At 38.1% G+C, this 14,689-nt stretch overlaps 1 protein-coding gene across 5 annotated transcripts in view; it reads right to left on the bottom strand.

Moving 5' to 3' along the window:
- Positions 1–14,689, bottom strand: part of LOC116325554 (thrombospondin type-1 domain-containing protein 4) — a 46,213-nt gene that overhangs the window by 8,170 nt on the left and 23,354 nt on the right. For 3 of the 5 annotated variants that reach the window (XM_039612899.1, XM_039612897.1, XM_039612898.1), the window contains one exon: positions 1,314–1,518. In XM_039612899.1, coding sequence (XP_039468833.1) covers positions 1,314–1,518 — 205 coding nt within the window. Of the gene's footprint in view, positions 1–1,313; positions 1,519–12,618; positions 12,821–14,689 lie in introns of those variants that run through there. The other 2 variants (XM_039612902.1, XM_039612901.1) reach the window with 2 other exon arrangements.

Below are 14,689 nucleotides of genomic sequence, written 5' to 3' on the forward strand. Positions count from 1 at the left end.
TGGGTGGCGATACAGGCATAAGGCTAAAGAGATCCTAAAAAGAAAAATGCTGTTTAATAAAACAAATGTAACAAACAGCTGCTACCTGCTCAGGCTTATTTAGTGCTGATGTAACAAACCTTTCTCACATTCATCATTTAATGATTTCTTTTCATGACTTTCCTGTCACTGGTGTCATACATGTAACACTACACATGGCAGATGGAGGTTTTCTGACGTATGTTCTGAGCTGCTGAAAGCAGAACTCTGCAGCAAACTGTGACTAATGAAACTGTAAACCAGGATGGAAACTAAAATGCTCTATTTACTGCGAGACAGCTAAATTAGCAGTTACCAAGAACAAGCACTCTTAGAGGCCTCTTATTTAAAGTATATGGCACACATTCAAGCATTTCTATACTGTTCACACACTTTTAGCAACTAATACCTAAAACCTCTTTTCTCAAGTAAACTAGCAGATGTCAAAATATTATTATAGAATGACTGATGTGCTGCTAAGAAACGATCTCTGTTATTTTTTTTCCAAACATAATTCATTTAGCTGTCACATATGCAATGAAATATAACGTGATGTGAACGGAAAAGTTTTTATATTTGGCATCTGCGTTTAAATAAAGAATATGCCCAGCACAGCATGGCAGAGAGTAAAGACTGACTAGGAGTAAGCACTATGGAAGGAGGCGGGGCTTTTAGATTACAGGTCATTCAGGGCCACTGTAGTCAAAAGAACATTGTAATTTCCTTCTACTTTAATTTAACTCTCTTTGGCTCTATTAGGAGAGCACACACGTCCAGCATTCCACAAAGCCCGAGGAGGAGATACTAGCTGTAAGACTGTACAGAACATCAGGCTTCAGTGACAACAGGTATGGCACTGAAAGAACATGAAAGGAAGATGGAGTGAAGGGGAGTTACAACGCGACTTTGAGCACAACTGTGGTCAGGCTAACGGAGCTTAAAACACAGAATGCATTAGCTGATATTGGCCATGGCTGAGATCCACTGAGGATTCCTACTGATCTTGACTGCCTGAACAAATGCCAAACTAATAAAGAGTAACAAAAAAGTGGGGGGAAAAGTATGTAATTTTAATTTAGGTGCCTTAAATAACTTGTTAGTGCTCATAATGAAAACAGTCTAAAGCAGTTCTGTTGGCTAAAATGCTAAACTTAACGGATACATTCACCCAGCTGCAATACAGCAGCTAGAATAAAATTAAGGAAACCAGCCATGAGCAAGAAAACTGCTCTCCCTGGCTAGTCTTCGTCAGTACAGCTACAGCATAGTATTCTGTGAGTATGTTTACCACCCACCTAGGTAGTTTCTGCTCTTCACCATCTCAGTGACATTGATCTTGGTAGCTCCTTCTGGGATCTCCACTATCTTGTGGTAGCCGATCTTGGATAAACTATGTTTGAACACTCCTGAAACCAGCCTACAGGTTGTGTTGTCACCTCCACACACGCCACACTTGTCCACCACCCTTCCTGATCCGAGATACTCATCGCATCCTAGACTCTGTGGGACAGAGAGAAAAGTAATAAGGAGGTAATGAGATATAGTGATAATCTTTACTTAGTGAAGCAGCAGTAAAGTGTGCTAATCATGCTAGTATATAAAATATTTTTAGTGAAAAAAATAGGAATAACAGAGATTATGTAGAATAAACACAGATCATATAGATCAAAAATCTGCTAAATAAATACAATGAAGTCATTTACTTAACTATAACATAAGAAAGGCTAATTAGCACGATCATCGTTAGTTTCCAGAAGGCATTGTTTTGGAATGACAGCCTCTGAATTGATGGCAAATTTCCTTTCAACAGTGTGAGGTTTCTTCATCACACTGGTGGCAATAAATTACAGGATACTTGGTCACAGTAAAAATAGAACAGTTAACATCAGCAATCCATAAATTGAGTCAAACCGGCAGTAAAAGTCTGTCACTGTGCAAACAGGTGGCCCAGAAGTCAAAACTGGTTGCAGTGCGCTACCATACAGTCAGACGTGCTAAGCTTTAGATCTCACAGCATAAGCATAAGTCCAGTACAACCATATTTACCAACATAATGGTAGGGAAAGAAATTGTGACACGAAACAGCCACCTTCAAAACTCTAAATCAGATTACAACTTTCACCAGGCGTAATGCAGCTGATGCATTCCACTTGCTGTAATCCCAGCATACTCCCCTCAGCATAAAAAACTGCTAAATATAACCCTCAACAAAGAAGACCAATACTGGTCGATTTCACTGCGCCATTTCACATATGTTCCTGTAGTGAAATGATCTAAACAAATATAAAGGAAGTATATAAGAAAAAAATAGGCTCATCCCCATGGATTTTGCAGAACTAGATCACCATAAATCAGGTGCAGAACAGTGAAAATACAGAAACACAGTGGGAAAATGGAGAAACAGGTGGAGAAGGGTATAAGAAACTGATGAAAAGAGAGAGAACGGAGAGGTGGAAGAAGAAATAGTGGCCAAGGGTGGACTAAGGTAGTTGGGGTGAGCTCAAGATGAAATTCTTGCTCTCTCCCACCCATAGCAGGCCAGTCTGCTCTTGGCCAAAGCATCAGCTGGGCCAAAGCAAACATTAAATGCCTTCTTCAACACAGGAAATAAGTGATGGGAGAAAAGAACAGCAAACTAAGAGCGCTGAAAAATTTTTAAATAAAACTCCCAAAAGCTTTGGTGGTCAGCATGGAATTATGTTGGAAAGTCTGTATGAAAATCACTAAACATAACAGAATAACATTCAGAGAAGCACTGTTGCACTTTATGATCTCACTTTACAGATCGCCGAATACAGAGCAATTCAAAAGCTACAGTCTGGCTATAACGAAATGCATAATATATGGTAAAACACATCTGAGGACATTTAAACTGGCTACGGTACAGCATATCTACCATGGAAAACAAATTAAAATGGAGTCAAGTAGGGCTGTCTGTTTAAATGACTACCAATGAATGAATATCTCCTCTGCATCTCCATTTTCACCGTAAATCCCTTCAAACTAAAACAACACAATTATAGAAGCGAGGCAGCATTTGCCTGAAAAAGGGAAAAATGTTCCTCTCATAAAACAGATGCTGACATGGTGAGAGGTTATCTGTGGACGTTTGGATGGGAAAATGTTTAAACCAAAACATGTTAATGTAGGAGTGGAGAATTTATTGACTTAAAATCTGAAAAGTTAGTGTAATATATTGTGACTGTGGATGTAAAAACAACCAGGATTTTCATTCTTCTGATATGAGGAAGGGCCAAGAGATTCTACACTCTGTACACATATTACAAAGGTAAGGAATTTCTCGATGTCGATACCTTGATTAAAATCACTTACGAGTTTTTTTAGTCTTATAAGTTGTACAGAGCACTAACATTGCTCTGCATATTTTTCTGACAAACGTGAGTCCATCAAAATGATGTGAAGACGGTGACATTTTAATACATCTACATCTACATCAAACAGAAATCTCAGTGTGGCTGTTAAAAAAAAGAGACTTTTAAACCTCACCCCAGTTTCTGAGAACACGTCAATGTTTTTTTCGCCTTCTCTCTGTGGGTGGTTTGTGCCATCTGTTGAGGAAAACCACCCTGTTTTTAGTGGAACTGTAACAGGATTTTGAAAATGTCGCTAAAGCCCACCTTCATCTGGAAATGGTTACATGTGTCAGGACAGTGGAGTCGACCTTAAGTTAACTCATGACGCTGAAAACAGCATCATCTTAAAGCAGATCCTGATGATATTTTCCCACGCAATGCAGCTGGGTTAAAGTCATCATATTGCAGAGTTTTCTGTAACAAACTGAATTCTACACAGTTTTGCCAAAGGCACTTGTCACTGGAGATATCTTCTACTCCCAAAAAACACAACAAGACATTTAGAATTAGACACAGACATCCTGAGAAGTGAGCCTGAGAGGTTAGTCTCTTTCTTAATGAACAGCAAGTCTGTCCTTAGTGGCCTAAATTTCAATGATAACAGTACTTCTTCTCTCCGCAGCTTTAATATTTGAATACTAAAAAATAGTAGAGCAGAGAGCTCAGGACCCGCTGCTTACTGTTATGGTCATGACTGAAAATCCTAAAATGATTTTACAAAAATAAATAATAAAACACCAATAATGAGGTCATGTAAATGCAGAGACATTAACCTCTTGAACCCAATAATCTTTTGTACTCCTTTGCTTTAATGCTTTATTGCATAGCCAATACATGTCTTCTTCTTCAGGCCACTCATATATGACACTGTTTGTTCATTAAAAGTAGTATTATTGTTCATTTTCCAACTTTATAACTTTGCTGTCATCAGATGATTATTTATGTTTTTAATAGGTCAAGACAATATATATAATTCTATTTTAGATTTGTTATTAGGTCGATTTTGTAGTATAACTATGTAAAATTGAAACGTTACAGTGTGTAAAATCTCACCACTAGATGTCAGTAGACTGCAGATTGCAGTCACCTAAGTTCTGTTTTCCCCTCTCAATTAAAGTGCATAATCCTAGCTATGGTGGCCTCTGTAGGGCTCTCTTTATCTGTAGTGAGTGAAGGCTTTCGATCTGCTGTCACCTGTCAATGTGTGTTCACGTCTATTTACTTTGGGCAGGCGGTTCAAATTGTTTAAGGAGTCTAATGCTCTTCAATTACACCTTTACCTTTACCTACAATGTTTCTACCTATCTAGTCACATACATAAAAAGCCATTAGGCAGAACAATTCAATTCAATTCGGTTTTAATTATATAGTGCCAAATCACAACAACAACTGCCCTGAGGCACTGTATATTGTAAGGTTAATACTCTATAATAATACAACAGTGATGTCCATCTCAGCCGCTGTACTCAAGATGGTGGGCAATGTGGCACAAACCAGCACCCCTACCTATGTATTTTTAATGGGTTCATTCCAAGTTAATGAGAATGCATCACTTTAGGACGACCGTGGTTCAGGGGGTTGGGCAGCTTGTAACCAGAAGGTTGCCGGTTCGATCCCCAGCCCTGTCTGTCTTGGTCGTTGTGTCCTTGGGCAAGACACTTCACCTTCCGCCTACTGGTGATGGCCAGAAGGGCCAATGATGCGATATAGCCTCACTTCTGTCAGTCTGCCCCAGGGCAGCTGTGGCTAGAACTGTAGCTTGCCTCCACCAGTGAGTGAACGAATAGTGGAATTGTAAAGCGCTTTGAGGGTCTTGAAAAACGCTATATAAATGCAGTCCATTATTATTATTATTAATTTGTTGGAAGACATAATTAACAATGTATATTTACGAGTACAATATACTTTTTTTTATTAAATAAACCCAAAAATGACTTCCTGTAACTTTAGGTATTTCTTAAACAATTATTGATTGCATCTTATAATTACTGACCTAAAAAATTATGCATTTTAAACAGCAACCACGTGATAACAGTGATTGTAGACCACCATAATCAGCTGCTTCTTAAAATACTCGCAAGCTAATATTCCAGTTTATCTAGACTCCCGTCAGTATAAGTATGTCAGTATATTGTCTTCCTTCTCTTACCCCAACCGGTTGCAGCAGATGGCCGCCCCTCCCTGAGCCTGGTTCTGCTGGAGGTTTCTTCCTGTTAAAAGGGAGTTTTTCTTTCCCACTGTCGCCATAGTGCTTGCTCACAGGGGGTCATAAAATTGTTGGGTTTTTCCTCTGTATGTATTATTATGGGGTCTACCTTACAACATAAAGCGCCTTGAGGCGACTGTTGTTGTGATTTGGCGACCTAAAAATGTCTACATAAATGTCTATAACTGACCAATCATTACATATTTGCAGAATTTTAGAACCAAAATAAAAATTTTGTAAAAAACATTAGCCATTAGTGTAGCTATGCTGAAAATTCCAATTTTTGAACTACAGCAATAAAATGGGAATTATTTTATGTTTCAAACACTATTTAAAATAATTACAGATAGAATAAATCCAGCTATATTCACCAGTAAGTTCCTAAACATTCTAGTATACAATCTGGCACCAGGGTGATAATGTGCAGTGGATTTATCACCACACAGTACTGTAGCTATGTTTTAACATCAACTTCCCAGAAATTAGGATGATAAAAAAAAAGAAAATCAGTGAATGGATTTCAATTATCTACAGTTTGACACAGAAAACCAAAATACAAAGTGAGCAAGTCTGTACACTGTACTGCAGAGACACGTTGCGCACTGTTAATGTAAATAATGATTATTGAAGTTATAAATTGTTTAAAAGAGTCAATATGCAAATCTGATGTCACATGTGCTCATATACACTACACTTTATTGTTATTGTAACTAAAACCTTTAACAAAACATTGCAACTACATTCTTATAAGTCTCTTAATGAGTTTAACATTATATTAAAAAGGTATAAAGGGACAATACAGTAAATGATTAACACAGTACCCATGATCAGTTTTTGCAGCTTTGCTCTTACAGAGGCCATGCAGCTGTAAGGGCAATACATGTTTAGAGGGAGTGAATGAATAAAATATCAGATTGCAAAGAAATTATACTTTCTTCCTAACAGCAGCTGGCATAATTTTACAATTGCCTTGCAATAATACTGCTTTTATCCATGCTGGAGGCCTGGTTTGTGGCTACACATTATGAATATAATCATGAGTAAAAAGTTAATGCTCTGAATGATATCATCCTGAAATTAACAACAGTGCTAGATGTAACTCATCTCTACTGTAGTAAATCAAGTTAGAGATGTCATGGAAAACAGGCAGTCCTTGGCAGAGGAACCTCTCAAAGCAGAAAAACACTGTAACTGCTGCAGAAACTAAATCTTTTGTGAGGTTTCGCCAGGCGGGGTTATTTGTGTTTTTGCACTTTGAGAGTTTGCCACATATTAACAGGGATAACAGCTCTTTGTGACACATGTCTGGAGCCTGACAACATATTTAAAGCAATTTAATCCTTGGTTGAAATGATACTTGAAAAATGTATGCTTACTTTTCAACATCATGATTTACTCAAATGAAATTAATTCTTGACATTAACAGGCTCATAGAAGGCAGTGGCCTATATTTTATTTCTTACAAACTACCCGAACTACAAAGCTCCAAGTTTGGGAAAACAAAGGCACCAGTTTCTGCACATTGTCAGATGGTGTTTAGGGTGCTGAGACAGAATCGTCTGCAGCTGACAGACACATCCAGTCCTGGGGTGACAGACTGACTTACAGCAGCACATGCTTGCGGCTAGACCACCGAGCTACACTGCAACGTAGCATCCAGATGTGGGCAGCTGCACTATACCAACTAGGATCTAGGCGACTACATGAGGCTCATTGATGTGTTTTCAGTTTTAGGCTCAACATAACACAGTGATTTACATGTTATGCACTGCCAATAGAAATTTGCATATTTCAGCTTCAAAGACTTATTTATTTGTTGTGTCCAGATATAAGTAAATTCTGTCCAACTGTCTTACACAGATAGCAGGGACACAGCTACTGCAAATATGATGTTTACGTCATTGCTCTAGCTTTCTTCTTTCTGTTTAATGATATGAATGCAGTGAAGTATTTTGACATCAACAGTACATAAAAGGGTCGCCAGAAAGCACAGACTGAGCAGTCGGCAGCAACTTACAAGAAAAGAAAGAAAAGGAAGCGAAAAAATTCAGTAAAACTGCAGTTCCTTGAAATACTAGTTGAGACTGGTTTCAAAAGCTAGCTTTAAAATAATGATATGACAAATAATTTGTCACACTGTGTAGTCAGGCGGTACAAGACCCCTGTGCTCTGTTTTAGTACATCAAATTCTAGTGTTTTATTTGTTTTATTTGTATGATACACAAGCATGTGAGACGCACCCACAGTCAATATATGTACTGTGTTATTGTGTTAAGCTAGCTGATAACTGAAAACTCCACTTAAAACATGCTTCCTCCAGGCTTGAAAAAAACCATTAAACAAATAAACAGATATCAGGGCATCAAAAAACAAGGGTCATAGGCCAGAGGGTGACATAGCGGCTGCATCACATTGTTTTTTTGGGGGGGCGGGGGGGTTATGGCAGTTTGAGTTGAAAATGACAACTCTCAGGTCTGACTGTCTTACCCTGAATAACTCACATGTTGCTGGGCCAAACTCTGCAGAGAAAAAAAATGTAATGGAGGCGGTTATGAATAAAAGGATGTTTTCTCAGTCTGGAGAGGCTGCGGTGGTTAAGCCCCCCCAAGTCTTAATCCACATGAATCCACATTGGATCCCCACCATAACCTTTTAACCTGTGTTTTGGCAGTTTTTCCCTCAGCTTTCCTATCGACCCCAAAAGAAAAGCAAAATAACAATACTGTGAGACATGAACTGCTGTCTCCTTTTCTCTATTTTCATTATACCAAATATACCAAAGCAATATTACTAACACTTGTGTAAACAAAACTGACAAAAAAGTGGAGGTTTTAACTCTTTAACTGACAATCATGCTTTTTACCAAGATGCTTCTCACAATAAAACTACTCTTACATAAAAATGCATCCTGTGATGGAATTAGTCCAGTACTATAAAACATATTTATGAGCGTAAGGTTAAAGGAGCCTGTTTGGTGCACATGTTGGGCATTTCTACAGATTCACACATAGAAAGGTTGTAAAATTCTTTGGAAAATGGCCAATGAAGTGATCATGACTTGGTCAGCTGTGACGCTCAAGTTCATCTGGAAATTCAATATAGCCCCGACTTGGCTTCCAGGTTGAGAATACAGAGGCAGTATCATCCCAACGACAAAGAATTTACAGTGGAAGTAGTTTCAAGACGTGATGTTGTGTCTGGAAATGACATTATGGATATTGTACAAACATTTCTAGGACCAAAAAACAAAAAATCAGTAAAGATTGATATCAAATATGGTTGGAGGTTTGGTTTAGATTTAAATATAATACACAAAGCGCACATCAGAGCATAGTAGCATCTGTCCCCCACATGTTAAGATGCTATGGAACTTTAATTGGCTTTAATGAGGAAAGGCCTGCGACACTGCTTTTACCTCAGTCAGCACTTCAAACACATCTGTATCTGTGGAGGGAACTCTACTACTGAGCTCTCGCATGACAATCTTAAACATAAACTGACATGACTGAATGATTTACAGTCTTTCCTGTGTAAACAATTTAGTTTAACAACAGAGAAAGAAAATCCTCCATTACTGTTTTGCAGATCACATTAACCTTTATGCTAATTTCTACATTTAATAATAGAATTTTCAGGAAGTAAATCAACCATATGACCAAAACTTGCTGATTTATTTTAGTTTTAGAAATTTGGTTTATAAAAAAAGAGATGACTTTTCTCTAAGCCAGTCCTCTAAAAAATGTTTGCCTTGTTTTTATTTTTGAGTTTCTCCACATGTCTGTGTGTCCTTGGGGTTGTAGTATTTGAGACAAGAATTTAAAGAGACTGAAGGGTACTCTTTTCTGTGTCTTTTAAAACCCCAAAACAAAAGTGCAAGCTGTTATTGTTCAGCTTATTACGAGCAGAGCCTTAGTTAAGGAGGACAAGGAATATTAATTGTATTAAAATATAAAGCAGCAAGTTACAGTTTAAAAAAAAAAGATCCACTCGGATACCTCATACACTATTTCTCCCTGCGGTGACAGCTAGTGCTGGATGATAGCAAATTAATTAAATACCAAAGTTACAAAGGACTGAGTAAACAGACTTCCAGTAATCACACAGCTTTGCACAAAAACAAAAACGTCTTCTGCAAAGGTCACCTTAGGGAAAGCTAGAGTCTTTTAACACAATATCATATGTCCAGTTATCAAGCCTATGCAGTATTTAAGACTTCTTTTACAAGGTTCTTCTTAAAAAAAAAAACAAAAAAAACACTGTGAACAGCCCGTCTTTAAGCTTAATTAAACATTAATTGTACATGGTAGAAAAGAAACAAACTGAGTTTGTCCACTGGCTCTAACCTGATATTCAGCTCTGTTCAATTCAATTACATTTATATAACACCAAAACACAACAGTTGCCTCAAGGTGCTTTATATTGTAAGGAAAAGACCCTACAGAGAAAGCTCCAACAATCAGACAACCCCTAAAAGCAAGCACTTGGCGACAGTGGGAAGGAAAAACTCCTTTTTAACAGGAAGAAACTTTTGTCAAAACCAGGCTCAGGGAGAGGCAGCCATCTATCATGACCTGTTGGGGTTGAGGACTTGTGCAATAAATGTGCCACAGTTTTCATTAAGTTACACCAGTCACCTAGAAAGTGCATGTTGTTAGCAAGTGGTCAATTGCCACTATATACACACACCGCAGGTAATTTCAGCTAAATTTATACTTTTAATTTAGCCAAACACATTTTGGCTAAATATATAGCTAAATGTTTTAAATCTGCCATCACAAATCAAACGTATTATTAGTAAAAGAATGATGCAAAAATAGCCTAGAGTCTTTTTATGAATGTATACATGAAAATGTCACTTCATCAGTATCTCAATACTTTGATCAGTTTAGTTCTTTTTCTCAGATTTTGCTTCTATCTCAAATATGCTGGTTTGTAGCCATAAATAGAAACCCAAGCTCTAGTAGTGGGGTTTTTATGATAATCACTCAGCCTTCCACTCTCCAAAACACAGCATGTTTTGAAATCAATAGCAAAATAAGTTCAGCCAAAATGGGCTGACAAGCTGGAATTAAAGTATTTACTGTAACACTGGATAAGCGGTAAGAACAAAACACCTGTGGTTTAAAAAAAAATTACAAATTGCATTGCATTTCTGTGTCTGCCACTAAAATAAATCAATAAGCAAGTTACCAAAATGTTATTTTTGAATTGACAAAGTTCCACACTTGATTTCAGGCCACTGCATGACAGCACATGAATCTGTGACCTTTTATGTACAGAGAGAGTGGCAAGATTTTTGATCCCAACAGTAAAAAAGAAGCCTCATCCAAACCACAAAATGCCCTCACAGACTATAGAGCAAAGGGCACAGTTACTCTTAACTTCACTAAAGGCATCCATGCTTGTAAAACACTCAGAAATAGAAGTAAATGTGATCAATCTACAGCCATTAAAACGTATAGAGTTTCTCCTGACTTCACAGCCCTGATTTAGAAGAACTGTTTCGGAAAGAGAATCACAGACTCTGAACAGCTCCTGCTCCTGCTGAGAACATCCACAAAAAAGACAGAGACTAATCACAGGGGCTGAGCAAACTAAATACTGCCAGAATTTTGCAGTGTGTGCCAGTAAAACGTATGTGATATAAACCACAATACTGCTGTAACCATAATATTCTGTTTGGGGGCCTCTCAGACTTCAGGTGGCCTTTAAGAACTCAAAAACTGAGTATGAGCTTATTGCTTTGTTGCCTCCATCTGTCAATTACTGTCCCAGTTTTAACAAAAATCAGCCTTAAAACATTCATTACGCATTATATATGCTTCACAGTGGGTGTTTAATGTAGCCAGTGTATTTTGGGGTTTCCTCAGCAGTACATTTATCAGCCAGTTTTATCAGGATGAAACTGACAATTGTTTTGCAATTATCTGTGAATGGCTTTGTGGCAAGTAAAATCACTGTATTCTACTGTTTTGTCAACATATCTGGTTTACAAAAAAGTCCAAATAAAACTATCTAAAGGAAAAATAAATATATGAATTGAGTTGATTTTAAATGTTGTGTTTGCAAGCAGAGCAGTGTGGTCTGTCTAATATCATACAGATATTCAAAGAAAATACAGGCAAATAGTAGATATAACAGAGTTATTCCTGCACGAGGCAGTGTCAGGTGTCTTTATCCTGTAGTTATTGAGAATGTAAATGAACATCAGAGGGGTTTTCATCAGTTCAGCCACATGCCTTACCCGCTGTTTATGTACTGATATATTATAATGTTTATTTAAGCTTGATAGGCATGTAGTTTAAAGTCATATAAAATTTGGAAGGACATCCTCATCAAGCCTGTTGGCACATCATGAGTTTACATTAACAACCACAGGCATCTTACACTGGCCTCATTAATTCCAGGCAAATACAGGTGATGTAAAACCAGATGAGCTGATGCACAAGTGGTAACAGGCTAATGCAGGATGACAGTCTATCCTTAATAGAGTTCTAAGTACATCTTTATAGTCCCAAGACAGGCCTGACTCACTGAGTCTTCTACTAGGAGGGAAATCTAACTCCACAAGCAGCCAGTGAATGTGCTGTGGAAAAATAAACAGCCCAGAGAGCAAGCAGAGCCACAGTGAGAACAGCAATACTGTAAATACTTCCACTCAGTAGTTGGACCACAAGATCATGGGGCTATAATGACAGTTCAAGTTATGGAGTGACACTGCCCAGTACTAATTACAACCACAGGAAACTAGATGGAAAGAAGTACCAGGCTTACTTGCAACTAACTCTATGGATTTGGATGTTTTACTCAGACCTCTAATCAATAAAGTAAATAGCATTTCTCATGGTGACAGGCATGAAGCCACATATCAGCAACATATCAGCAACTGTAAAGAGTACAAAACAAACTGAAAAACTGAAGAAATCCCCCTTCAGTCATGGCCATGGTCTTGGCATCAATGAAAATCGCCCCTCTCTACCAGGTTCCCCCAGGACTCAGCAGAGGTGAGGCAGATCCTACCTGTGACCGCAGCTTCCCCTGCACACGCATGTGGAGGCAGACGAGCAGCAGAAGAGCCAGTCCTGACAGCATTCTCTCATGTGGGCACAGAAATGTTCAAGCGGTCACTGAGGCGTCCACACAGGTCCAGTGGCTGCTCCTGTCAGCCTCTTCTATACCGCTGTAGCTCTAAGAATGCCAAAAGAACCCTCTCACTATTGAACTGATCTCTATGAGCTCCCCTTGTAAACTGAGCTGGGGGAGGTGCAGCTGGGGGAGGTAAGGGGGACCAGGGTTTTTTTTTTTCTTTTTTAGAGGAGGGAGGGTGAGAGGTAGAAAATGAACTGGAGGGAGAGAGAAGAGAGACGAAAAGGAGGCAGAGTGTAAGAGTGTAGCAGCTACAACTACAGTAAATTGGAAGTTAGAGAGGAAGTTTTGAAGACTTTTTTTCAGTTTGGCAAAAAAGAGAGGAAGGAAATTCTTGAGGGTCTAAAATGAAAGTGTAAGACCAAACCACCAGGGTTATGTGCTACTAATTGGCAGGTAGGCATGTGATCTTCAAAAGATGCCAACAAAAGTCAATTACGGAATTACACACTTAAGTAGAAGTTCACCTTCATGTTTGTTGCTAAGACTACAATGACACAATGCAGAAAAAAACTTCATGTTCAAGTGAAAAAGACCCCATATGAAAAACACATTTTGTTCACAAACAACAACTCAAAAACAATAAGATTCTTGTGTCCTATTGGAGCCACATTGCAGCACTGGAAGGATAACTGCTGCAGCCAAGAAGACCTGACTCATCATATGGTTTTCCTATATTGCACCACCATTGTTTCCACAACATTAAATCCTAATTCACCAGGACATTTTGAGGTAAGGAAGACACTCTTCATCATAGTATGTGACAGTTGGTTTTCACATAATATAATATACACAGCCCAAGCACATTGGGGCTGTTGTGGCTGGACCTATTGGAGCACAAAGAGACCCTTGCAAACACAGGCCAGAAATAAGCTTAAGATAATTGAAAACTTTTCTATTTTGAAAAGGCACATGGAAACCATGGAAACATGCTGCTGCAAATGGCTTATTGATTATAAGGTTATACCTCTGATGAGCAAACAAAGGTCAGACATTCTGTTTAATAACAGAAAGAAAAACTAAACTGATAAAGCTTTAAATCTTGTGCCCAAAGTTCAGCAAGTTATTTCAAGACTTTATGTTTTTATGTGAATCTAACATATTGTCATTTATGTTATATTGTGAAAGTGTGTGGGGACTGTAGAGTATAAATAGGTTGTAATTTCTACAAGCGACCAGTGTCACTCACTGATTCTTTGTTTTCAAAGATTTTGACAGTAATGTGTATTTGTGAGCCTTGTGATGAATACCATGTGACTACTTTCAAAACATGATATGTTTGCATGAAACGGAATCAGACATTTATTCAAACAATCGTATCGTTGTGTAACACAGCATTTTTTCTCAATAGAAAAAAAATTGAATTTAGTTCACAGTGAGGTATCACGCACATACCAACATTCACAATTACATTATGACTGCTCCACATGACTTTTGTCCACTCACATCAAATGTTTAACTGCACAACAATTAAGACTACAGACCCTGCAATTTATGCCACTCTTATTTTCAGTGTTCCCTATTTCAGGAAAACCATGACACCTTAAGCTGAGGTGTGATTCTGTTTAGTGTAAGGTGGTCATATTCGGATTCAGTCACAGCTGACTTAAGGCAGTTTTTGTCTGTTTTTGTAGTTTCTGAAAATGCTTAGAATTACTTTCAGTGATGAAAATGTTCATCACTGAACATTTTCAACAGTTCACATCACTGAACTGTTGAAAATGTTCAGTGATGTGAACATTTTCAACAGCCATTAGGTGTGCGCTTTCCGTTCTGTCAGCCAGTGTCTTGTTCACATTATGCGGTGTGTTCTTTTTCTTTTAGTTTTCAGAACAAAGCACTCCAACATGCAGCTGTAGCCAAAAGCCCCTTCTGTTTCTGCTCCACTGTACAACAGTTTTGCTTCTTGTAAATTTCCACCAGGGGCAAGATGAGAAAGAGCATT

The sequence above is a fragment of the Oreochromis aureus genome, linkage group 1, assembly GCF_013358895.1.
Source record: "Oreochromis aureus strain Israel breed Guangdong linkage group 1, ZZ_aureus, whole genome shotgun sequence".
Classification (NCBI taxonomy): Eukaryota; Metazoa; Chordata; class Actinopteri; order Cichliformes; family Cichlidae; genus Oreochromis; species Oreochromis aureus.